The sequence below is a fragment of the Pseudopipra pipra genome, chromosome 1, assembly GCF_036250125.1.
Source record: "Pseudopipra pipra isolate bDixPip1 chromosome 1, bDixPip1.hap1, whole genome shotgun sequence".
Classification (NCBI taxonomy): Eukaryota; Metazoa; Chordata; class Aves; order Passeriformes; family Pipridae; genus Pseudopipra; species Pseudopipra pipra.
Window position 1 is genome coordinate 33,927,897 of NC_087549.1, and position 25,203 is coordinate 33,953,099.

Consider the following 25,203-nt stretch of genomic DNA (forward strand, 5'->3'; position numbering starts at 1 on the left):
GATAATTTTGATCATTTATCTCTACGTCAGGAGTCCAAGCAAGCCTCAGGCCAGCAGTGACACAAGACATTGATATGTCAAGATTTATTACTGATGCAAATGTATGATTCCACTCTAATGGTCAAATGTCCACATTACGAGACATACCATTGTAACTGCCAGAGGCTTCAGACTCGGCCTCAGGGACTCCAGATACAGTCACCTCACACCCCAAAATCACAGTTAAGACTCTGCTGGGAATTCAGAGGTGCAAGAGCATTTCTCTTCATGCTTTGCTACTGCAGACACACCACTACCTCCACACCAGGTCTATCAGCACCTATCATATGATCTTTAAATGGAAATATAAAGTTCTGCCTTTCACATCATCTACCCTTTCTCACATTAGCTTGTGAAGGTTTCTGATCTCTCCCAAGATATCATTTCTATCTGTTCCTCCTAAGATCTCTATCTTGGCAATAGAATTTCTTCCAAGTAGTCATAAAATCTTGCTGTCAGTCCTCCTGCCAGCCCAAGGATCTTTAACTCAGCCCAAGGATCTTTAACTCAGCACAGCCAGCAGTGTTTCAGATTTCCATTTTTTACATTCTTCAGTAAACCTGCCTCCTGCAGATTTTTGCTTCTAATGTTTGTTTACTCACAGCTTATAAACAGCTTAGGTCTGATTCACAGTTCCCCTAAGACTGGTTCACACTGGAAGGTAAAGGGAAGTTAAAGTGCCAGAGGCCCTGAGCATAACTGAGAATTCAGGCTTCCATTAGAGCACCCTTTGAGTCAGAGCTTTCCTGCTTAGCTGTCTGAAGGAACGATATTGTCGTGTAACATAACTTCACATTTAACAACAACATTTCCAACTCTGTTCTCCCACAGATGATGTTCATTACCACAGTAAAAAAATCTATGTATTGCTTTCATCTAGTACATCTTCTCCAGTCCCATTTTCTTCCACAGAAGTGATTTCTGGGCATAGCTAGAGTACATGCCTTAGTATGATTTATTTTCAGAAAATATCACTCATTATGGTCATAGCATCCAGGATAAAGCTTCAGAAATATTTTTAGTTGTTAGAAATAGGACATATTTTAAGGAGAGGAGAAGTGGGAGAGTGAGAGGGAGAATTGAAGCTTAGAAAAAATAGACTGCTGCTTCTGGTAAGATATAGTTTGTGTTTCATTGTAAACTGGAGTTAATAAGAATTAGTAGGAATCACTTAATATTAATAATTAAACAGTGTACACATCATTACTGTTCTTGTCCTTGTAAGACTTCTCATGGCACTCAGCAGGCTGTTTGTGCTGAGGAGGACAGGACTGTACATAATGATGGTATGTAATTCTTCATTTTCTTTTTGGCTCTGATTTTTTTTCATAAATCTTATGGACTGTGCTACTGTATTCATTTGATTTTCTTCTTACCATGTCGATAAGGGAGGAACTGAGACCAACAGACACCCACATTTGAGGGCAGAACTCTCCCCGAGCTGGAGTAGCCACTCCCCTCTTCATATGTGCCAGTGGAAAACTTCTTCTAAACAAACTTCTGGGTTGTGGGTTGGTGTTTTGTTTTGGTTTTTTGGTGGTTTTGTTTGTTTGTTTTTTAATTTTTAGACGAGGAATTTCAATCAAATGGCACTTTACCAGCAAAGAGACATCATATAATTTAAGGGTCTGCTTCAGCTACTGTTCTTTTAAGCAAAACTTCCCCTCACATGTGGTTGACAGGCTATCTTAATCCTTGGTTTGTAGGTATAACCTTCCATCTCAGTTTGTTAAGCCAGCAAGCAGCTTTTGACCTGGTTTCCCTTCTTTGTTGGAGGTAGGCGTTACAGTAACATGATACAGCAACTACATTTTTAAAAACAAAATCCAAGGTCAGATGGCTGTCACCCAAGGTCAGAAAGAAAGGGATTCAAATGGTGCTTGACCACCAAGGAAGAAAACCTAAGGGTTAAATGTTCAAATTACACAAATCTTGGCAGGAGGGATTTTATTGTTCTTGTGCTGTTTTCACATGGAGCACCAAATATTTCTGTAAGAACTGAACTACTTATATCTTTTAGAGCATGTTGCTAGAACATAATATTTTTGGTAGAGGAATCAGTTGTTTGGAATCTTCAGCCACCCAAATTGGCAGTTTATCTTCATTTTGTCTCATTTCTTAGTCTGCAGACTGAACTTAACACATGCAGTCAGTCAGTGCAATAAGAAACACAAAACAACGCAGCAAGAAGGATCTCTTGAGGTCAATAGAGCAAAAAATCTTTGCAAGAAGGTTGCCAAGAAATTAACAACACCAGAAGAAAAGAAGCAGCACAGCCGAGTGCTCTCACAAGTAGCCTAGCAAAGCAAGATATTTAGACCCCAGGAGTCTACACAAACAAAAATTAATTTACACTCAAGTACTTAAATGAAACTAAGCCTCGAACAGATAACTAGGATCTTCTCTTGGTCTTTGGAGGTAACATGCAACCTGTATAAGGTGGAGAGGTAGTTAAAAATTTGGAGACTAACTAAATCCATTTGGTCTAGCAGCACAAACTAGAAAACAAGTAGGCTGAAAACACCAAGCAGTAGAAAGTGTCAAAAGCACGATAAACCAAAGCAAGTTCCTACAAGCACTTTTCAGACGACAGTGAGCAAGGAGCCTAAAATGAGTTACTTTGGCCTGGGGAGATGTAGGGGGAGATTCAATGATTCCAGTGCTTTTCTTCCAGACCTGGTCCCCACAGCTGAGCGGAAACAGTTTGAATCCTACCCTCCTGTATGATGGATAGTCCCTCAGCAGACAGGATGGCTTGCCTGAGGCCAGGCAGTCTGTGCCACTAAATGGGAAGCAATCTGTTGAACGGGGTGAGAACAAGTAGAAATAACTCTCTTGCTATGAAAAGTGGCAATTGAAAGGAGACATGTGAGAGATCCATTAAATTTGATGTAGTGGCTATTCATTATTCTTCACAGGATGGGAAGTAAAAGACACAGGTGGCATAACCAAGCTCCAGGTTTAGAAGGAAAGAAAAGGCAGACCTTTGTCCTCAGTGTAGGGAGTGACACCATGGAACTTGCTGCCACAAGATGGTGGGGTTGCCATCAGAGCTGAAAAAGAGATCAGTCCAATGCAAAGAGAATGGGGCACATTGATCTAGATGCTTCATCTAAAGTGATGATTTTCAGAAGCTGGAAAAACAGAGGAAAAAGTTTGTGGGGTTTTTTTTCCCCCTAAGCATTCCCTGCTGCTTTCTGCTGGAGCATGTAATTTAGGATACTGACTTAAAAAGTTCTTTCATACAACCCAATATTACAGGTTTTATGTGTTCATGTCTATTATTTGCAAACTAATATCTCAATTTCATTAGTTCTCTATACAGGTAGAAATTATTCTGAATATCTAAATAACTACAAAACATGGCTGACTGATTTGCATTACTTGCAAAGTCTAATCTCAGGAATGTGTAATCATTGAGAACACAAGATTATGAGGTCAGGGAAAGTGGTGTATCTAGAAAGTATCACCCAGTAAGAGGATAAAAAAATACCAACTAACAAATATTTAACCATATGCGATGAACAGCAAATCTCTTTCTGGCCCCAACTAGTGATCAGTTTATATATGCAGTTTATGCAGTAACTGCTACATTGCAATTTTAAAGAAGTTAATATAACTAAAAAAAACATCCTTGGGAATTAGCTACTGCAGGGTGCCCAAAAAGCAATTTGCAGATCAAGAAGCTTTCCAACTGTCTTATGAAGCTGATTTATCCTCATTTAGAGACACCAAATCAATGTACAATCCAGCTGTAATATTTTATTAAGGTAGGGTTTGATGTGCAAAGACATTGTTTAAGAACAAATGGAAAGACCAGTCTACAAACCCATGGTAGACACAAGTGCAGTGGAAAACTTCCATAGCACCTCACTATAAGGAAAAGGACACAGAATACTTAAGGTATGAAGCAAGATGTGTAATCCAAGACTATCTACAGATTTTTAGCTAGAGTTAGTTTCAGTTCTAAAACTAAAATGAATAATTCTTTTTTTTTTCATTATAGTTTAATCACCAGGAAAGATTAGGGATGCTATTTTAAAATGCAGTGTAATAAGCTATTTTGGGAATCTGCCCTTATCTAGTCTATAAACAAATCTGGTGCACTCAAAAGCTTCAAAAGGGTGTTTTTACTCTCAATGCATTCAGTTTGTTAGAGCCCAGGAAGCACATATCTTAGAGGAAAATGAAGGAAGTAATATCTTTCCAACAGATCCTGACCTGTGTCTACATATTTTCAGGGTATTGTAAGAAGCTGCCCTTACAAAGCCAAATACTGACCTTTTAATCTCCCACAACTTCCCAGGAGGAAAAGAGCTTCTCTCTGCTTTAATAATGGTCAGAGCTGTCACTCTCCCCCGCAAAAGGAGCAAGCACAGCAAAAAGCCAAGCAAATGTTCACTGCTTACTGTGAGTTTTTTATATTTGAGTTCTCTGTTCCTGCAATGTCTCCATAAACAAATTCCTCACAGAAGCAGGCACAAGGAGTGGGTCTGGCAGTATGTGATTTTGACTTACATATGCTGTGAAGCGTTGGGGTAGAGCTCTGAGAACTGTGGTGCAGAATCCTCGGGGCCATGGGGTGCAGCGTGGCTGATGACCATCATTATGGGCCTATGGGGATATATCCTCTTAGACATTCTGAAGTAATTAATGCTCTCATTAGTGATTAGGTCTGTGAAGTAGTCCTGGAACATACGATTAACACAAAGCAAAAGTTACAAAGTGCATGATTAATTAGATCACATACTATCATGTTATTATGTTATTTTCAAGTCCTCATTAAAGCTCAGATCAGGAAGTAAAAGCATACCATCAAAGAGATGTATGATTTGAGGGAGCATAGGGGAGACCGAGAAGTAATTACTTTCTTAAGCAGGCAATGCCACATAAAATGAGATGGTATTTTGCAAATCAGATATAAAAGAAAGCATTAAGTAAATTTGATTACCAGATTTCGTTATATAGTGCCAAGTAACATTTAAAGTGACAGACTGTACTGACAAATATATGTTTCTTGAATTTCATTGATAAAACACTTCATAAGGTAATGGTTCCCAACTAACATTGACTCTTATGCTGGTTTTATGTTTACATAAACCTTTCTTGCACAATCTTTGTTCAGACTCTACTTTCACATCTGTACAAAGTGGAACAGATTGCAAAAAATCTTTATCAAAGAAATTGCAAATGAGAATGCAGGGTGCAGTTGAATTCCTGCGGGCTCTGTTCATTTAATTGTGCAACTTTAAGCAGTGCAGCTGCTGAGATTAAGGTTGTGACTCGCTAATAAACTGGCTTAACCTACAGCCAAGGTGGCAAATGGAAGCCTACAAGGGGAAGGGAGGAAATGGAACTAAGAAAAAAAGATGAAAACTTAAATTAAACCACCTGCCACCTTAGAGTATTCACTGTTGGCCTGGAGGTCTAGTGCGAGCTTCATTGAGAAAGTGCTGAGACAATGTTTGTAATTTCAAGCACTTCCAGGCATGACTAATCTTATGTTGTGGATTCGAGGCCCCAAACAGCTGCAAAAGCAGAGCCTCAGGGACAAGGTCTGTGTCGCATGTCAGCGCTAGGACAAGCCAACCAGCTGTGACCTCCTCGCTCGCCCACTCCCTGTCCCCCTGCCCCTTCCCCTCTCCTGTAGCAAACTTGGAGTGCATACAGTAGCCCTGGCTGCTACAAACCCTGCAAGCATATGGAAGAGACAGTGAGTGATATTTTAGTTTCCAAAATGGAAAATGAGTGCCAGGCACCAGGGTTGTGATAATTTTTGGGTTTGTGGCCTGTTCAAGTGAAATGCCTATATGACTGCTCTCCCAAAGCATATGATCCCCTCTTGCTTCCCTATTTATTCTAGCTACATACACTGTCTGTGTAAGGAACGTATAACTAACCAGTACTCTTTATTTTCTTTTTTTTTGCTCTCTATAAATATATAATCAGTATCATGTAATTTCTATGGATGGGAAAATCAGAAACAGGCATTGCGAGCTTCCAATAAAATCTCATTACATGGGTCAGAAACCACAGCTGCAACATCTGTATCATCTTCCTTGAGCTAGTTTGAGGAAATTCCAGATTGCCTTCTGGAGGCTGGAAAGTCTGCGTTCTGCGCTCCTAACCATTTCGGAGAAACTTCATGGCAGTGGGCAGGTCACCTTGGCATACTTTCCACACTTTGTCAAGAGCACACACAAGCTCTGAACTTTTCCAGTGGCTGTGTTCTTGCACTTATCTATTCTCATAGTCATATCCGGAGTCTGACACCACAGGCATACAGCCTTCCTTTGGTGTGCACTGTATAATGGAGAACAACACTAACTAAGGTTTCTCCTGCAGGTAGTAAGTGACAACACTCAGCAAACTTTAAAGTTCAGTGGCGCAAGGGGCACAATTATTTTGGGTAAAGGTTTCTATTTACTTTTTGCTCCTGCCACCAAACCATCACTCTCTGGGAGAGAGGAAGGGAGGGTGGGAAAGCGAGAGGGAAGAATCATCAGACTCCACTGAAGAGCCCTGGGAAACTTTCTTCTGTTAAGTGATTAATATTCTCACATGGAAATTGATCTGCAGTGCCCTGGAGAGAAAATGACATCTCAATTTCATGGTTGTACTTGGTTAAGTAATTAATTACCTGGTTAATTAATTATCTGAAAGCTATTTTTATATGGATTAATCATGTGGCATTTATGTGTCTGGAAAATACCTTTGCATAATCAAATCCATGCTTCTCTTTGTTACCATTGCGAGAAATGGTGTAATTATAGAAGCGAGAGTTCTTCACTAATCCAACCCACTCTCTCCACCCAGGAGGGATGTAGCTGCCATTGTATTCATTGAGGTATTTCCCAAAAAAAGCTGCGAAGTAAAAAAAAAAAGAACACACACACACATGAGGCTTTGCAATCCAAGTCTTTTAGTCTGAGTCAAAAGAATGCATGAATGAAGAGAAAATGTGTTAGAATGAGTCAGAGTTGCTTTACCAAAAATCTTCCTTTTATAGCTTAGAGGGTTTTGAAATTAAAATAAGTTATTTCCAGAGTTTTATGAGAGTTGAAAGCCTTCGTGACTCTACGTTTTATTCTTAATCTTATAGAATCTAGTGCTCATGTGAAATGTTTTCAGGCTTTTTTTTTTTTTTTTAAGAAAGAGTATGTTGCCCTTCATTTCCACTTGAATATGGAATAAAAACTCAGTGCCCAGAGGATATATCTGAGAAACACCTTGTGGTTTTAAGCAAGTTCTGTGATGTTTTGAAGCTCAGCTTCTAACTTGAAAGTTTGGGCTTGCTATCCTGGCTACATTTGCTAGTTTGATAAAAGGTTTGAAAAGTCCAGATCTCCATCCTACTGTGACACATTTGGGTAGAGCAAGAGAGAACGCCCACCCTGCTTTGCTGCCACATCTTCTCTAAGGCAAAACTAACAGAGACAAAGGCTTGGAGGTCAAGCACCTCTACCTGGCCTGCCAAACTCTCTGTATTTTTTTCCATTAGGTGACAAGTCAGAACCCACTCAGACTGAAAATTTCAGCCTTTGCGGTCGGGCCCAGGAGGGTTTGTAAGTGCTCCTGTCAATTCCTCTGGAAGGAAGTAAGAAGAAAAGCAATCTCACAATGCAGCTGGCTCCCAGATATCTGGAAGTGTGGATTGCCTATGCCAAAGATAGACACCAAAAACCAGCCAACTGGCTTTGGGAAGGAGCATTAATGCTGGCATGGCACCGTGGCAAATGCTTCTAGGGAGAGATGGGCATGGAAGGTCTTTAGCTGCATATGTATAGTCTGTGGCCTGGATAGAGTAGTCAGTTCAGATGGCTCTGCCCTGCTTTTCCACTGCCTGGGAAGTGTGGTGGCAAAACATCTGATTAGGTCCGCAACTTGGAATTTTAGGGACTTATTATCTCCAGCTCAGTCCCAGCAGGTTACTCTGTGGGTGTCTCAGTAACTTCACTGTTTCCATCTTTAATTATCTTGAGGTTTACTAGACCCTGGAGGGTCACCTTTGCCAGCAGTTCTGCTGCCTTTGTCACCAGCAGTCTGCACACTGGTACTCCAGGCGCTCACAAAATGAGAAACTGCTGAAGAGGAGGGAATGACACAGACCTCTCCCTTTACAGGGGCGGAGTTCCTCTGGGTAAGAGATGCTTCCCTCCCTGCACCCCTCGCATTGCCCCACTCCCTACCCTGAGTGCAGCCAGGCCTACCTGCAAAGAGCTGCTGCCCAGAGCTGCTGTCTCTCAGCTGGGCCATGGGACACACCTCAAACCCCCGTACTTGTTTCCTACTAGGAAATGAAGTCACATTGGAAAACCTCACATCCAACCGAGACACATTCAATCTTACCAAAAGAGCACATTTGTGGAAAGCCTTAAATTATTCAGATCTAATTGATGTGGGCATGGGGAATTTCTTGGGAAAATTGGTGGAAAAATCAAAATGTTCATAATTAAGACTTGCCTGAGGCAACATAAATATGATGCAATCCAACTGTGGAACTGCCAAATGTCACTAACCAGAGATTATAGTCATATATAATCTTACTTTCCTATACCATGTGGAATGTGACATATAAACAAGTCCTACAGACACTAGACCAGGCTTCCAGATCTTCCTCCCACAGCCACCAAGAAAGCAATCCAGCCTGTCTCCTTTATTTTCCTGAGGCCAACCAGAAGTCAAGAACTGTGAGGTGAAGAGGATGGATGACAGTGGGCAGGAAATATGTGCCCAGCACTGTTTTCTCCTGGAATGGAAACCATGCCTCTCTCCAAGGCAGCCAAACTGGGTTAAATTTTCAGTCAGATGTCATGGGAAAGTGTAAGGGTAAAGGCTGAAATACTGTGAGAGGGGAAGCCAAGGAACGAGTAGAAGGGGAAAAGAAGTCAGAGAGAGACAGCAGCGAAGAAAAGTATGGGGGAGTGACATGACTGAGAGAGAGGAAGCATTCTTGAGCCAAGCAAAATCAAGGACAGTCTGTGGTTACAGGGGAAATCTGAGGTCAGCCCTCCCGAGTGCCATTCTAGATTCATCAGCAGCTACTGCACAACCTTGGGGAACCTCTGAGTGCCATGCTCATCAGTAGAGGGCTCTACTGCCAACCTGCCTCCCACAATCATCAGAGGCTTTCAAGCTTGAAATGGGAGTTATGGCCATTTATCATACAAGATGGTTTGATTGCCCCATCTATTATTAAGATTGACTTATACAGAGACCTGGACTCTGCTATTTACAGTCTTGCCAAACTTCAGTCATTAGTGATGATAGTTTCCATGCTATCTGACTCAGGCTGCATTTTGCTCTATGGAACCTTTTAGACAAACAGTTCAGCAATTTCCAAGGAAAGGGCTAGGGGAAAATAAACAGATTTGCCCATTTAAAAATCATTGTCAAGCTTTTCTCTAAGAAGTTCTAGTGTCTGCAGGTTTTGATGTAGTGCCTTTTTAAATAACAGAGGTGGCTATGAAAATGTCTCAAAATGACCAAGCTCCAAAAAACTGTAGCACACAGATGATTAGGAAAGTCTTACTCCAGCTTCTCAGTTTAACATCACCATGGGGTGTTCCTTTATGGACCTGAGAAGGTTCCCACAGTTTCAGTTTTGGCACTAAAACAAAGAGCCACCAGCTTCTTTTTCTCCTTCTCTCCTCTCTCTTTTGATATTTATTACCTGAGAGAAAGCCACCAGCATAAAAAGCAGAGATGAAATGACCTGGGGCATAAGGATGAGAACAGATAAACTGAATTTAGAAAAGGAAAGGGTGGCTTGGAACTGGTGGAGGCCAATTCATCTTGGAATTTCCTTGCTTTAGATTACTTAATTTTCTAACTTTAATAATGTTTTGTTAGCTCACTTTTGGCCCCCTGAACCCCATATTTTGGTGCATGCTATGAGACTGTGGATTGACAGCCTGAACCATTCACCTTTGTCTTGGCAATGATTTAGTATTTTATCATAAAAATAATCTCAGTGCTGTCAAGTTTTAAGCAGCTCCCTGAATGACAGCTTGCAGAAATAGACGTTTTCCCCTGTTGCAGAGTAAACCAGTTCCCATGTCAAACGTGTAGCAAAGCCCCGAATACCAGCAGAAGCTCCAGTGGCTGTGATAATGGATTGCATTTGCCAAACTGCTTTAACCAAAACTGATTTGTTGGTCAAAAGCTCAGGAGGATATGAGTAATTATACAGATGAAGGGAAAAGACAGACTTTTACTGAAATATAAGAGTTCAGCCCTGCACCATGAGGTTTTCTGAGTACCACTGAGTATAGGATAGGTTGAGTGAGTCACAGCTGGGGCACTTAGTGTCTGGCTCTTCATGGTCTGAATGAAGACAAGTGCCAGAGTAAAAGGAAAGCATAGTCCATGGGGCCAAATAACAATCAGCAAATAACCATGACGGGTGTCCTAGTTGTTTTCTGTTTAACCAGAGGATTGTAAACAACTAAAACACTATGGAAGATGCCATAGAACTGCCCAGGAACTGACACTGTGATGTGCAAACGCTGGGTCTTCACATGCTTGGCTTGTAGAGTCAACCCCCATCCTTAACTCAGGTGTAGTCCAACACCTGCTGAATTGCCCAAGTCTGAGTACTGACTGGGAAGGCTCAGCTTTAAAAGCTGCTCATAGTCAGCAGTTAGAGGATTTAGAAAGCCATTTCTGCTTGTAATTAGTAAAATGGAGATTATGACTCAATAGGTAAAAGCCTCATTAAAAAGTAATGCCATTTCAAGGGACATCTTTTCATTATTGCATGTAATGGCCCCCATAGGGATAACAGGAAAGATAAATGCCTGCTTTTGCATTTTAATAACACAATTTTTATCTGCATTCTGGCAGTTTTGCTAACTGTTCCCAGGACACATTGTTATTTTTAATCACATGTAGTGTAGCTTAATATATCAGAATAATTGTATTCTGTATGAGTACGTTCAATTAAGTTTATGCAAACAACAACACATGGCATGGTGAACAGACATCTATGTATCTCTGGAGGGGCTGCAGAATATACATGCTTGCACCTAACATGAATAGATGCCTTAATACAAATTTTTGTTTTCCCTTTAGCAATTAACTAATGATTTCTGAACTGGACTGAGAGATCCAGGCAGTTACAATGAGTGCAAGACAAAGAGAATTTGACCTAGGAGATCTCTGGAGTTTGAAGCCAGAATACTTACAGCTGAATGTGATTCAAATTCTCATAATTCCTGGGACATTTTTCCCCAGCATTTTTTACAAGCAATTATGACTAATGTTTACAGTATTACACAGTAGGGTTAGTCCTCTAACTCCTGTCAGCATTACTGGATTAGTGTACAGGTGAACTGGGCTACATCTACTAGTGAGACATCTCTGCACTTCCATGGATCAAAGGATGTATGTTTTACTCTATACCCTTGTTATTTGTTGAGGCTTATGGGAATGTTTCTGATTTAAAACAAACCCAAACCTCTAAAAAGGCATGCTGTAGAAAGGTTTAGTCACCGTGACCCAGACAAGAGCTTTATGTAGACAGCCCACTTCCTTTAACAAAGTCAGGAAACCATTTACAGGAGTTGCAAAGCACTGTTTATATGACATTTCAGGGCTGACACGCAGTGATTCTGTGCTTCTGGGGACAGAGTCCAACATAGCTTCAGCTTCCGGATTATTCCAGTAAATTCCTCCTTACTTTCTTCCCATTATGCAAGCCATAGATTCAAACCCGAGAAGTTTGATTTTTCCCTTCTGTTGTAAAATTGCAGAGTATTAGTGTATCACATCATAGAGGTGCAGAAAGCCAGCTTAGTATGTCAGCACCACCCAGGAAATGAAATAAGCATTGTCCCCAAATAAACATGGTGAGGAAACTGAGGCACCAAGAGGTTAACCCTCCGCTAGACCTAAGTCATAAAGGAAGCCTGTGGCATTGCCAAGAATTCAGATTTCTCAGTTTCCAGTTTTGTAACTTAAACACAGTTCTCCAGCTTTGTGGTTCTTTCCCAGTTGCTGCCAGGTTTACCATTGCAACCAAAAAGATCATTAAACATTTTATAACTCAGTAGTTACAAAACGCATTAACCTATAACTTGGTACAGCAATTGTTAGACTGGGTGATGTCTTTAACAAGGCCTGTATTATCGGCCAAGCTGGTAGCACTTTCCAGTATTGATGTTGCCTGACACTTCTCATTATAAGATCCTGTTTTAGGTGCTTATAACTCTCTTGTACTTGGACTTAAATTTTTCACACTGGGTGTCTGCTGCAGGCTGAATTTTTTGAAACTTCTTAGCCCAAACAGTAGCCATCTTTGAGAACTGTAGTAATGGAAAAGGAATTGTGGTTAATATCTGAAAAAAATTATGTGAGATTTCATTTGATAGCACTTACATGCTCTGCACTGAGAGCAGAAACCCTGTCAAAGACAGGATGGACTCCCTGTCAAGGAGGCATCTATTAGAATCCTTTGATAAAAACCCTGAGATTTGCATGTGCTGGAAATCAGGACACCTCAGGACATTATTCCCTGTCCACCTGTGAGTGGTGTCAGTAGGTGGGAGAAAGTTGATTGAAATGCAGAGGGCAGGAGGTGACCAGATAAGGACAAGCAGTCTGGGGAACAGCAGGAAATCCAGCAAAGGAGCTAAGAGAGGGGGGAAAGCAGTGGGGGCTTGGGGGCCCAGGACTTGCAATGTCAACCGAGAAACTGGACAATGAAAGGAGAAAGAAACTGACTGACAAGAGGGGTGGGAGAAGCAGATTTGCTGATCAGGCTGGGAAAGGAGATCGCTAATGGTAAGCTGTGGGAACAGGACATGTCTGTCAAGAACTGACTGAACCTTGGAGGGAAGGGAGGGAGGGAGAGAGGGAATGACTTGAGGACAGACAAGCAGGGGGACAAGGCTCAGAGCAGAGGCCAAGGTGATGTCTTACAGGGCCAGAAAACTGGGATGAGAAAACAGGAGTAGACACTGCTCTGCCTAACAGGGTAGGACAAAGGGAGCCAGAAGTGCTTTCGAACAGCAGGGAGGACACAACAATGTCTGAAAGGACTCCTGAGTCTCACTGGTACCTTCCTTTACTCAGACATCTGAAAACCTATAGCTGCATCCCTGGCCCAATATGTGTGATAAAAACCCACTTTACCTAGTTCCTCAGCAAGTGAGCAGTTGAGTGTTGCAGAGAGGATCTGAGACCCCCATCCTTGCAGATGCCAGCATCATCAGCACGCTGATCAAGAATCAGCATCTCTTGATAGAACTAGTCTCTCTTTTTAAACTGAGGAAATTTCACCCTCCAAGAAGTGGTATCTTATTATGTAGTTAAAGACTATAATTTGGCCATGTGAACAAGAGATGAAATGGTTCCACAGACAATGTTCTACCCAGATTTTCCTAAATGAAGCACTTGAATACATAAACTTGCTAAACATTTCAGTGTATGGTTTTCTGTATGATATTTAATAGCATAGGATTCTTCTTTAAGCATAAGTAGGCAGATAGGCTGTGGTTTTTGATGAGGTCCTGGACAGAAAACAAAAAAAGTTTCACTTCACATGATACCATAGAACTAGAAAATCCTGCATGTTATCCTTTTTGGCCTTTTTCCTCTTCAACATTTCATTTTTTGTGGATTATGTGCACGTATTTGCCATATTTCACTTTCATTTATACATTTTTATTTGTTGACTGAAAGTGCAAATTATTCAGAAAAGTGTGGCGTATTTTTAATTATTTAAATATTTAAATATTAAATTATGTCTGATGTTTCCCAGACTCTTTTGTACCAATGAAGGAAGAACCTGAAAGCTCAGAGTTCTCTTTCTTTTTATTTTCACTGTAGAAATAATCTGAAAACCAGGACTCATTCTCTGCTCACTCATTCCCACCTCTGTATCATATTCTGCCACTCTCTCTGCTTTGAAAGGGTGCATGAGGCAGGATACAAATTAGGTCACTGAAATGATGCAGATTAAAAATAGCATGTGCTGGCAGTGATTTGTGCTGTAAGGCTGTGAACAGGAAACACACTGGCTTTGCCTCCAGAGGAAACGTATTGTCTGCCTACACCTTCAGAAGGCGTAGCTTTTGCTCCCTTTATGAAAGATTAACTTGTCCCTGTGTGTCAGAAGGGAGTGGTGCACAGTTTAAATACTCCTTAGCTTTCAGTCTCCTGTCATCTTTGTGTTCTATTAGTGCTCTGGTCATTAGACTAAGAAATGTACCCATAAGTGACAGATGTCAATGGACACACTGATGTGTACTGTTGAACACATTAGCTAGTTGTCAACCAAGTGACCATTTCTGTTCAGCACTACACAGAAGTCTGTGACTAATGTCAAAACATACCAGATAAGGGCATCTTGGTGTAAAGTCACTTCTTGAGTTTTGAGTTTTGCAAATGCAGCCATTTAGGAATTATTGTTTGAGCTGCTTACCTTTGCTATGCTAACATTTTTTTGACACAAAAGGAGGAGAATGACCTCAGAACACTCACATGCATGACTCTTGAATGTTTTTCTAATCAGCTGATACATTTGAGCAAGAAATAAAATACTGGGAAATACATCTTCCCAAAGACAATTGAAAAAGTGAAAGCAAATAATTGCCTAACTTGGTGATCCCTGTTCTTTCAGGTGGGATTCCATAAAGGGAGAACATTATGCATTTGGCATGATGCTGTGAGGCTGTCAGCAGCTACTGAGCCAACACAGATTCCCATTCTCTCTTGCACGGTTACACTGGCTGTGAAGGGCTAAGAGGAGTGAGGATTTACATGTAGTAATTTTACAAAGCAACGTTAAGCAGAGAGGGCTTTGAATGTGTAGGTATGTTGAGTCAGGGTAAGGATTTTAAACTTGTATTTCTTTTCATATTTGCAAAGGGATGAAACTTAAGCTGGCAAAAATGTAAAATCCTGCAGTATACAAAGCATGACACACTATTTAAGAAAAAAATACTAATTATATTTATGTCTTTTGGATATTGGCTGTTCTCATGTGATGGTGTTGTCTTCTAAAATACTAAGATTATGCTTGGCTACTTCTCAATTATTAAGATGTAGCACAATTCTCCTTTCCTATTGGAGGAAGCCAAGGTTGAGGTACTGCACTCCTGGGATTTTCTTTTGTGTTTGTGTAGGTGAAACACAGTGGGAACTGGCAACAGTAAAAGGCACATCTGAGAGGCAAGACTACATGTTGTAGGACTGGGACAGAACAGAACAGGACAGCAGAAGGTGAAGAAAGTGTAAGACTGAAAGAACAGCAAACCAGACGACACTCTGGAAAGCACAAAGCAAAATCTCTAACTTCTGCATCTAATAATCTTATGAATTAAATTTCTAAATCTAAGTAGCTGAAGGGTTATCTACTGACATTTAAAACTATGAAATGAAAGAAAACTTCCCAAGCTTTTCTCACAATTTCCACAAAATTTGAGTGTGACTCTTTCTTCTCTCTAGTATGAATAGCTGGAACCTATGTAATTAAAACAAATGTGTCATCTGTTTGAAACTCTCCAGAGTTACTTTCTTTTCTCTTTCTACCTATTTACTGTATCTATTTCCTACAAATTCTAGTTTAATGTTACCAATTTTGTGGACTTTAACATTCAAGAAGTTGTGCAGTTGGCTCACTTCTGCATTAGCATACAGCTTGTGAATAAGGGAAACTGTAAACATTGAAACAATCCTTAAATGTTTAAGGATTTTTAAAAATGATAATTAGAAGCAAAAGTGATTTTGGTTTGGCAGGGATGCTTCTGAATATTGCCTGCCCTGCTAGTGCCCAGCACAGTTCCAGCCTATGATTTAGCACTAATGTATAATCTTCAAAAAGGGAGGTTTCCATGAAATCCAGCATTGCCTTTAGGTCACATCAGAGCAGAAGAGTAAATTAGAAAAAGGAAAGAAAAAACATTCTGTTCTTTGCCAGGTTTTCCCAGTGGGCTCCAATTATAACTGCAGTTTATTAGAGCACATTTCAGACCTCTCTTTAAATGGCCTGCTGTGCTTGTGTGGAGTCCTCGTGGCTTCAGCAGGACTCCTCTCATAACAGTCTGCCCACATGTGATCAATTGCAATACAGAGGGTTTAGTTAATGCTACAGCAGGTTTAGACAGTGAGTGCCTTATAGATACTGAAAACTATTTGGACTAAACAGAAGTGAGGACATTGTATAAACACTACCCCACCCCTTTATTTCCACGGACTTATATGCAGAAAGTGGGAGGTAAATTCTCATCATTTCTGAGTACCAGGTTGGAGGTATTGTACATCATCTCATTCGGACTGGAGCTCTCTAGTCAAGTGCCTTATCAGGACTGTCACCAGACTGTGACTGCCCTGGGTCATTCACTGCTCTTTCTCTGTCTCAGTTTTCCATTGAGGGCGTTACTGATTTACTCTCAAAACATGTAGAAATGCACAGGATAAGTGCCCATAACATCTGCAACATCAAAACAGAGTCACAACTACACTGTGTGGGGTGTAGCCACTTTCTCTCCACAATTCTCTCATTTTCACTCCCAATTATTTTTGACTCCCAGGTATTCTTGAGTCATTATAATTTTACTAAACTTTCTAGCTGTGAAGTGTAGATTATTACTTGGCTAGCACACTTTTGATGACTTTTTAATAAGGCAACAGTATCCTTGAAAAATATATTATAAGATCTGCTGTTAATTAAACTACCACCTCAAAAAAATAATTGCGGCTTAATTAGAAGGTAGGCTCCTCTTACAAGGAGTAGAAAGATAAATCTTTGAGGCCATGGTATTTTGGGTCAAACAATGTACCTTGGTCAGAATTGGAGATTCATATAAGTATTTTCATTTGTTTCTATTTTCTTTTAATCCTTCTTGCCCTCTGGTAAAACTCACCTACCCTGATGTTCTCTCTGCTTGCCTCTGGAAAAGGACTTTTTTTCTTTTCCGTTTTTTTTTTGACTCCTTTTTCCTTTCAGTGTAAGAGGGCCTAGTCTGTATTTAGTGGACATCTCCACATGCTTTCTTAATACAAGGCAGTGCAGAAGATATGCCCAAAACAGTGTTTACCCCCAGAAGGGCAGAGAGGGCTAGTGACAGAGTTCTGTCACTAGCTCTGTCCACTTTACGTGTGAAGCATTTAGTTGTGCAAAGCTAAGATGACAAACCAATAAGATAGTAAATTTTAAGAACATGAAAGCCAGGTCCTTCATGAAGCAGCCATTTATCAAGCAGAAAGGATTTCTGAGACATAAGTCATGAGACGAAGCTTATATTTTAGGCCAAATTCAGCACCTTTTCTAGCAGTGATTGCCAATTCTCTTTTCCCTCCTTTTCTTCTTCAAAGCCTTCAAAGAGGTTTAGCAGTGCTGTACTCAGATGACAACTTCACTGAGACCAGCTTAACAGAGATTGAAATACTATTCCGCGCATGGGTCAGAGCCAACACCAGGTCCAAAGAAGTTAAAGATTTGTCTGGTTTTGCTTTTTACACAGGAAGCAGAAGGTCTCCAGAACTACAGATGCAGAGATTCGGAAGAAAAAAGAGTGAACTGTCTGTGTGGTGAAGAAAAGATGGCAAACAGGCAGATAAGTTTGAAGCACTGGATATAGCAGCATTAAGAGATTTAGGACCAGCAGACATTCGCCAGCTATATGTTTTGAAAGCATTCTTGTGCCTACGCTGCTGATAGAAACAAATCTCTTTGCTGCCAGTTACATTGTAAGGAAGTCAGTTGGCACCAAAATCTGTGCCTCGCTGGTCCTGTAAAGGGGAGTCTTTGTAGCTGAATGATACTTCTGGACAAATTGCACTCTGATGACCTCGCACAACTCCGGTACCTTGTGAAGGGGAAGTCAGACTGGAGCCTAACGTGTCTACAGATTGAATCTTAGGGGATAGGTGATGCAGAAATGAATTGGGTTTTACATCAAGCCAAAGCACAGATGAGAGGAATAAGAAGAGTTCTTTGTAGACAGGAAAGGGATCTCCTGACTACAGAAAACCACCAGGAATTTACAAGAAAACTATCAAATCTTATTGGTGCATAGTAGAACAATCCTTTTTAAAGGCATGTTTCTATTCCTTTTCAGAAAATGCAAATGAAATATCGCCCCGTGGCAAAGTTTAAATTATACCATTCACCTTGTTTCGCTCCCATGACAGGCACTCCACTCCTGTGAGGTCTTTGGCACCAGTTCCCAGCCTGGCCCTGACATCTTCTTCCATAACTGTTAGCAGCTGTCCACAAGCAGGCCATAATACTGACCATAATCACGGCTGGAACTGCCAGTTCAGACCCACAATGCCACTAAAATGCACCTCTTTCACAGTAAGTGTAACTGCCCAACAGCTTATTTTCCACCTGGGACATCCAAATGTGAAATATGCTGCTTCACTGCAACTGAGTTTCTTTACATGGCTGTTACTGCAGATGTGGACCGTCAGGCAGTACTACCCTTCCTCTCCATAACATTCAACCTCTGCTCTGCATAAGCAATTTGGGACAATAGTTGCTTCTGCTGTGGTTTAACCCCAGGCAGGAACTAAGTACCATTCAGTTGCTCACTCGCTCCCCACCTCCCATCTCAGTTGGATGGGGAGAATAGGAAAGTAGGTAAAATCCATGGATTGAGATAAGAACAGTTTAACAATTGAAATAAAATATAATAATAATAAAAATAATAATGAAAAGAGAGACAACAAAAAGAGAGAGAGAAATAGCTCCTCAAAAAACTCCCAAACCCCCAAGTCATGCACAATAGAGTTGTTCACCACTCATTTATTGATATACAGCCAGTTTCCATGCAGCAGCCCCCAGCCAGCTTTTCCCACAGTTTATGTACTGAGCATGATGCCATAGGGTATGGAATATCCCTCTGGCTGGTTCAGATCAGCTATCCCAGCCATGTTCCCTCCCAAATTCTTGTGCTCCTCCAGCCTTCTTGCTGTCAGGGCATGAAAAGCTGAAAAGTTCTAGAGTTAGTATAAACACTACTTAACAACAACTAAAAACTTCAGTGACCACACTGAATCAAGATTCGGTGATCAGGATTACTCTTGTGCTAAATCCACACCACAACACTATACCAGCTACTAGGAAGAAAATTAACTCTATCTCAGCCAAAACCCAGACAGTTTCATTTTAGGCAGTGATTCGAGACTGACTGCTGAATATGTCAACTTCACCCTAAATGAAGAACTGCTGTTGATTCGTCTCTTACCTGTTCTATACCCAGTGTTATTGAGATACACAGCAAAGGTACGTGGCTCGTGAGTAGCCTGCCATGAGGGAGAAGAGCAGTTTTCGTTGTTGGTGTATATGTTGTGGTTGTGCACATACTTCCCAGTCAGCATTGAGGAACGTGATGGGCAGCACATTGGGGTTGTTACAAATGCATTGATAAAAGAGGCTCCTCCATTCTCCATAATCCTTCTGGTTTTATTCATCACTTGCAAGGACCCTGCAAAAAGAGGTTCTGATCATCACTGTGCTGTAAAAAGTTGTTTGAATATATTGGCTGTTGTAATGCTATTAAAAGTACAGTATCAGTGATTAGCTTGCCTTTGAACATCTGTGTGCTCTACTCTGTAGCTTGGGTAATTTTAGAAGAAAAGATCAGACTTTTATTATATCATCAAAAATATTTTACAGGATTCAGGAAAGACTGAGTTCTTTTTTGTCAGGCTCCAAAACAAAGTTAAAGTATCGATTAATCTAGAAATAGAGTGTTAAAGTTGTATCAAATTTACAGGGCAATAGTTCTTCAAGTGCAGCTGTAGGAAAACAGTACGTTACACAGAATGAATTATTAGTCGATGTACCAGTAAAATATGAAAAATGCTGATATTACCAAAGGATATGTTAATGTTCTTTCAGTTTTATCAGATGACTGAAGAGAGAGAGAGATAGGAATGGGGTAAAGGAGGGAGTGAAAGATGGAGGAAGGAGAAAGAGAGAATTAAGTGGCAATTTTTCTAAAGGAAAGTTTCTGTGGATACAAGATCAGCATGCTTGGCTCTGATACTAAAGCACTCTGCTCAAAACCAGTTTTTGGGGATAAGTATGTATGCAAAATTATTGGCAAAATGCAGCACCTTTGTCAGGAAACTGCATTGATAATGTTTAAAGAACAAAGACATTTTTTGCATCCTTCAAAACATGTTTGTGAACAGCAAGGTGAGAAAGGCAGGGCTTGCAGATTTTTGATTGCAGAAAGGCTGAACAGCCCCAGATAGGGTCTGTCAGTATTTGCTAACAGCTGTCAAAGTTTGTTCTTTCTGTTATTCAACAGAGCAGAGATTGAAGGGTGAGGGTCAACTGTGGATATGTCAGTATGTGCCCAGGAAACAGGTTTGTGAATTGTAATACTTGCACAATTTTGGTGGTAAAAAATGGTTTCTACTTTGTTTATCTTTGATTTTAAAATTTTGCACAGTTGACAGTAGTTGTTTTACATTTAAATCCATTGATTCCAGTGATAGAACAAGCGTTTTTCTTGATGATTTTATTTGTGTTGCTTGAAAATCAAATTAAAAAATATTTTAAAGCAATAGATGGCTGCAAAACCATAAAACTCCCAAGGAAGCTCAACTTTAGGTGTAAGCAGTAAAAATATTACAGATTATCAAGTTAAGCATGCTCTGTTTTGGTTTTGGGCTAAGGAATTGGTGCTGAATATCAAAACTTTTGCATAAAAAATATTTGTTTAAAAAAGGGAAGAGGCAGTAGGCTCTTCAGCATTTCATCGTGAAATGCCAGGGCCTGTGTCCTTAAGGATACATTTAATACCGTGCATATAAGTCACCATAATTTTAGATTCTTCCTCTTTCACAGCCCTTATTTTTCAAATGCAGAACATCTGCATTTGTGCTTTCCTGAATCCCACGTACTTAGGGAGATAGAGAAGTAGGAGAGTAACTGAGCACAGTCCCTGAGGTCCCTGAGCACAACAGGTCTCCATTTACTTGAGTGGGAGCATTTCACTGAGTTGTTGAGATTGTCCTTGTTCTACATCTCTTTATCTCGGACCCCAGGTTGACTTTTTCTTTTTGTTTTTGTTTTGTTTTGTTTTCTTTTGGCCATAACTCTTCCATTTTTGAAAAGTCACAGTTTATTACCGAGAAGTCAGCTGTAAAGTGCTTTGAGGTGCTCATATATAAAGTGCACTATTCAGGCACCTTAATGCATGGTAACTGCAGCAGAGCTGATCTGCACTTTTCTGCTTCTATGTATTATAAATGAGTAGCTGTTAGAGTACTTCCTTATTCTTCCAGCTTGTCAGTCCTCTGCTCTTGCAAACCTGCTGTTTATGACTAAGTTTTCCCTCCAGGTATGCACTTACTGACACTGATAATAGATTTAGCCCCTCTGGAAATTCTGGAATAGGCACTTCAAAGCAGGTGAGACTTCCTCATTTGGAAAACAAAACACCAGTAGGAGATAAAACTTGCTGATATGAGTTATAATCCTTTGCTGTCTGTAGCTCTCCTCACAGCTTGTGCTCTTTACCATCTGGCCCACAGTCTTCAGGGCATATGTACTCAGGCACTATCTGTCAGCAAGACACTTGCGCTCTCCATGACCGACTGGGGAGCACCTGAGGGGAACCAGATAACTGGGAATGGCCACTTTGGACACAGAAGTTAGCAAGTTTTGTCAGGCAAGAAATTCAGTGTCATTTCTCAGTCTATCCTCATCTATCAGGAAATATGTTTGGTAACCAAGGTTTCGTATCAAGTCTTAAAGTTGCTAGGGATTTTCATCACAGGTGGGCATCTCTACAAAGGGATAGCTAGGAGCCACCTTGTCTTTATATGGATTGTATGCAAGGCTCCAGGAAGGTAATAGACTTTCTCAGATCTCAGCACACATCCCCATTTTTTCAGCTTATGTGTTTTAGTGCTTTAGTTCTAGTGAAGATGGAAAGCAAACCAGGCAAATTATGCCTGATGTGATGTATCTAGATGATACTGTGATCTCTTCACCCAGCTCTACTTAGTGGATGGTTTATATGGATTTCACTGAATGGTGCATTAGGTTGTTAGCAAGGGTTAGAAACACTGGAATTACCAACACATTCATTAATTTTGACTTCTTTCTGACATGCAAGATATTATTTACAGTGAGGATTATAAGAGCAATTGGGGGGGTCACGTTTTGAGGTACTGATGTGTGCAAATGAAAAGAGAATCTGGAAGACTGGGGAAGAGACTAAAGAGTGAGCAAAATGTTGGACTGAACAGAGTACAGACCTGAACCCAGTAGGAGGTGGGGCCATTGCCCTGAAAACCTCAGCATGTTGTCTCCATCAGGGAAGCAGTTCTGGGTTCTGGGAGCTGATGCTTTGCCTTGAGCAAGATGCCAATTTGCCTCAGTATTGGACAGTTATTTCTCTACCCTCAGGATCTTGTGGGAATAAAGTGCAAGGTGGCACAATTTAAGAACTAATTTCCCAGCATTAGAGCCCAAGTATCTCCTGAGTTTCTTCAAGAGCTGTGGGCCAGGCAGCTTCACACCACTTAAGCTGCCATCTACCAGATCTACAATATCCTTCCTCTGTGACACATTTCTCCTAGCATAGATAGGAAGCCACTGGAGTTGTTGAGCAATTTGTGGGTTTTATCTCATAAATGGAATGAGGCAGTAACTCTGCTGAACTTCTTTGCACTCAGAATGCAAAACTCAAGGGGATGGTGGAGATCAATAGGAAGATGTGTATATCCCTATGTTTTGAGCACTAACTAAATGCACGTTCCTTGTCTCTTGCAAATTTTACTTTGGCTAACTCCTCTGTATATCATTTGCTCTCAGGCAGATGAGTACTTTGGTTCAATGTTTATATATGCTCTGGAGACAAATCCTTCCTGATTTAAGTCTATAACGTACCTTATATGCTTTTATGTTAAGGCATTAGTTTAGACTAGCTTTTAGAAATGTTCATGCTGGGAATATAGTAGCAAATGATCCATATTGAGAGACTTTCAGTCTTGTGATTTTTGGATACCAATACCTAAGTTTTACTCTGTTTGTGGCAGGAAGTGTTACTTCCCAATGACCTTTGGGAAATTTAAGATTTTTCTTAGGAATCAATGAGGAGCAGGGGGAAAATTCACACATGGAAAACAGTTTGCCTTTATTTTTCGAATATGTGGAATGATTTATTATCAGAAGTGTGAATAATGCGGTACAGTAAGTCTTGGGGCTGAATCCTGTTTCCTGTGAAATGATCTATGAAAAGGGGAAACCTGTGTCTTTATTCAATGCAATGAGAATGCATACACACCCAGGCTATGGCTCAGCTGCCTGCTGATGGGAGCCAGCATGCCCTGTGAACATTCAGAGCAGCTTTCAAAGAGAGGAGCTCCCAGTATGAACAAAGTGACTTGCCACATCCTTCCTTTTCCTTCACCACTTGCAAACCTTCTTGCAAGACTGAAGACAGCAAGATGGTAACACTGTTCAGAGACATGTGTCTGCTGAGCTACCTTGCCCAGTGCCCTGGAGAAAGCAGGCTCTTTCAGACCACAAAAAAGAAAGAAATGACTTGACCCTTTTAACAAAATTTTTCAGAATGACTCTATCAAGAAAAAGTGCATTCCTATTGTAATAGCTGTATTTTAGGCTAAAAACAGAGCTGGGAACAGCTATTCATTATGCAGCATGGCTAAACAGAGCAGACGTTTGAAAGAGTGGGAAATAAAAAAAGATAAGATGAGCTCAGATCTAAAGGCCCGGTTTTGAAGTTCTGCTGCATAAAAGCACCAACACTCAGTCACAAAATATAGTTTATTAATTATGTTCTCAGAACCCTGAAGGGCTGTGAAATTATTATTGCATCATGGAAAATACAAAAATGCTAGCAACTAAAGAATCACTTTTAGATCTAGACCAATTTTTTTCTACAACTTTCTGCTTGAAAGTGTGTGATTCTAGAACAAATGAACTCTTCTGAGTTTCCTGGAATGAAGCATTTTTATTTTCCAAAGTCATACGTCATTTTGTTTAGAAATTCACTATACTTCTGTTAAAAATATGACTTTCATTAAAAAAAAATCTAAGAAGGCAGGATTTAATTTCAAATTAATTAGCCATTTTTTCACCTTCTTGATCTCACATCTCACCCCCAAACCCAAAATATTTGCTTGGGGGTAACCTAAAATGATCCTCTTTCTCTCCTTGATTTTTTATTTCGAGTAGTGAACCAAAAAATCAGCTATATGCATAACTACCATTAATCTCTTTCTAACTTACTTAATGGAAAACATTCAAGGGCCTCCTGGAACATCATCCAAGTTGTTTTAACTTTTTCCATCTTAAGAAGAATATGTGAAAATCAATTCTGGCTAGTATGTCCAGGTTGTGCTCAGATATTTAGTATACTTGTGGAAGTAAAACTATCATATTTTATACATAGAGCATAGTCTTAAAGAGGAATTTTAAATAGTCAATAATGTATAATACTTAATATAATGCACAGAAATATTATGTCCTGAAACCAGACCTGTTTGTCTGTGTGCATAAACATGTCAGATGACACACATGCCTGTGACAAATATATGGAGATAGAGATACATATATAGCACTGAGGGAAAGGTTGACCTCATTAGGCTCAAATTTTTAAATGCTACAGAAAGTCATAAAGTGAGAAAGGGCTTTTGATGCAAGTTTTTTACCTGTATGTCCTTGCATGCATTATTAAATCCTTTTGTGGTGGTGATTAAAGCCTTCCTTGGTGGATTTTGATAAGCATGTACTTCCTAAAGTCTATAACTAAATGTGATGAATGCCATTAAATAATATTTGCTAACTCATTTTCCAAACTTGTCCCACGCTCTAATATTGTTTCAGGACTAGCACCTTCTCTGAATTTAAAGAAGACACAAGACACATGACAAAATGTAGTAGCAAATAACAATTATTTCTCACCTAGCTCCACATCTTGATCATCTGTGAGTACAAGGATGATATTTGGTCTGATATTTTTTCGCTCCTGCTGCACACGTCCTCTGAATCTTGGGGACTTGATGGTGGAACACTGACTTGTTAACAATTCAGTACTGAGCACTGCCAAGATGAGTGCAAACCAAGAAGACTTCATAGTAGTTCCAGTATTTCAATGAAAAGACTGATCCAGAAGTGTCTGAGCTCTAGTTTTCAAGCCTGTAGGAACAAAAAGAAATTCCGTTCAA

At 40.2% G+C, this 25,203-nt stretch overlaps 1 protein-coding gene across 13 annotated transcripts in view; it reads right to left on the reverse strand.

The window, feature by feature from the left end:
- The window catches only part of SULF1 (sulfatase 1), a 180,357-nt gene that overhangs the window by 38,765 nt on the left and 116,389 nt on the right, over positions 1 to 25,203 (reverse strand). For all 13 annotated transcript variants that reach the window (XM_064651280.1, XM_064651279.1, XM_064651277.1 and 10 more), the window contains 4 exons: positions 24,941 to 25,174; positions 19,236 to 19,475; positions 6,752 to 6,903; positions 4,558 to 4,727 (listed from right to left, as the gene is read on the reverse strand). In XM_064651280.1, coding sequence (XP_064507350.1) covers positions 4,558 to 4,727; positions 6,752 to 6,903; positions 19,236 to 19,475; positions 24,941 to 25,112 — 734 coding nt within the window. In that variant the 5' untranslated portion in view covers positions 25,113 to 25,174. The remainder of the gene's footprint in view (positions 1 to 4,557; positions 4,728 to 6,751; positions 6,904 to 19,235; positions 19,476 to 24,940; positions 25,175 to 25,203) is intronic.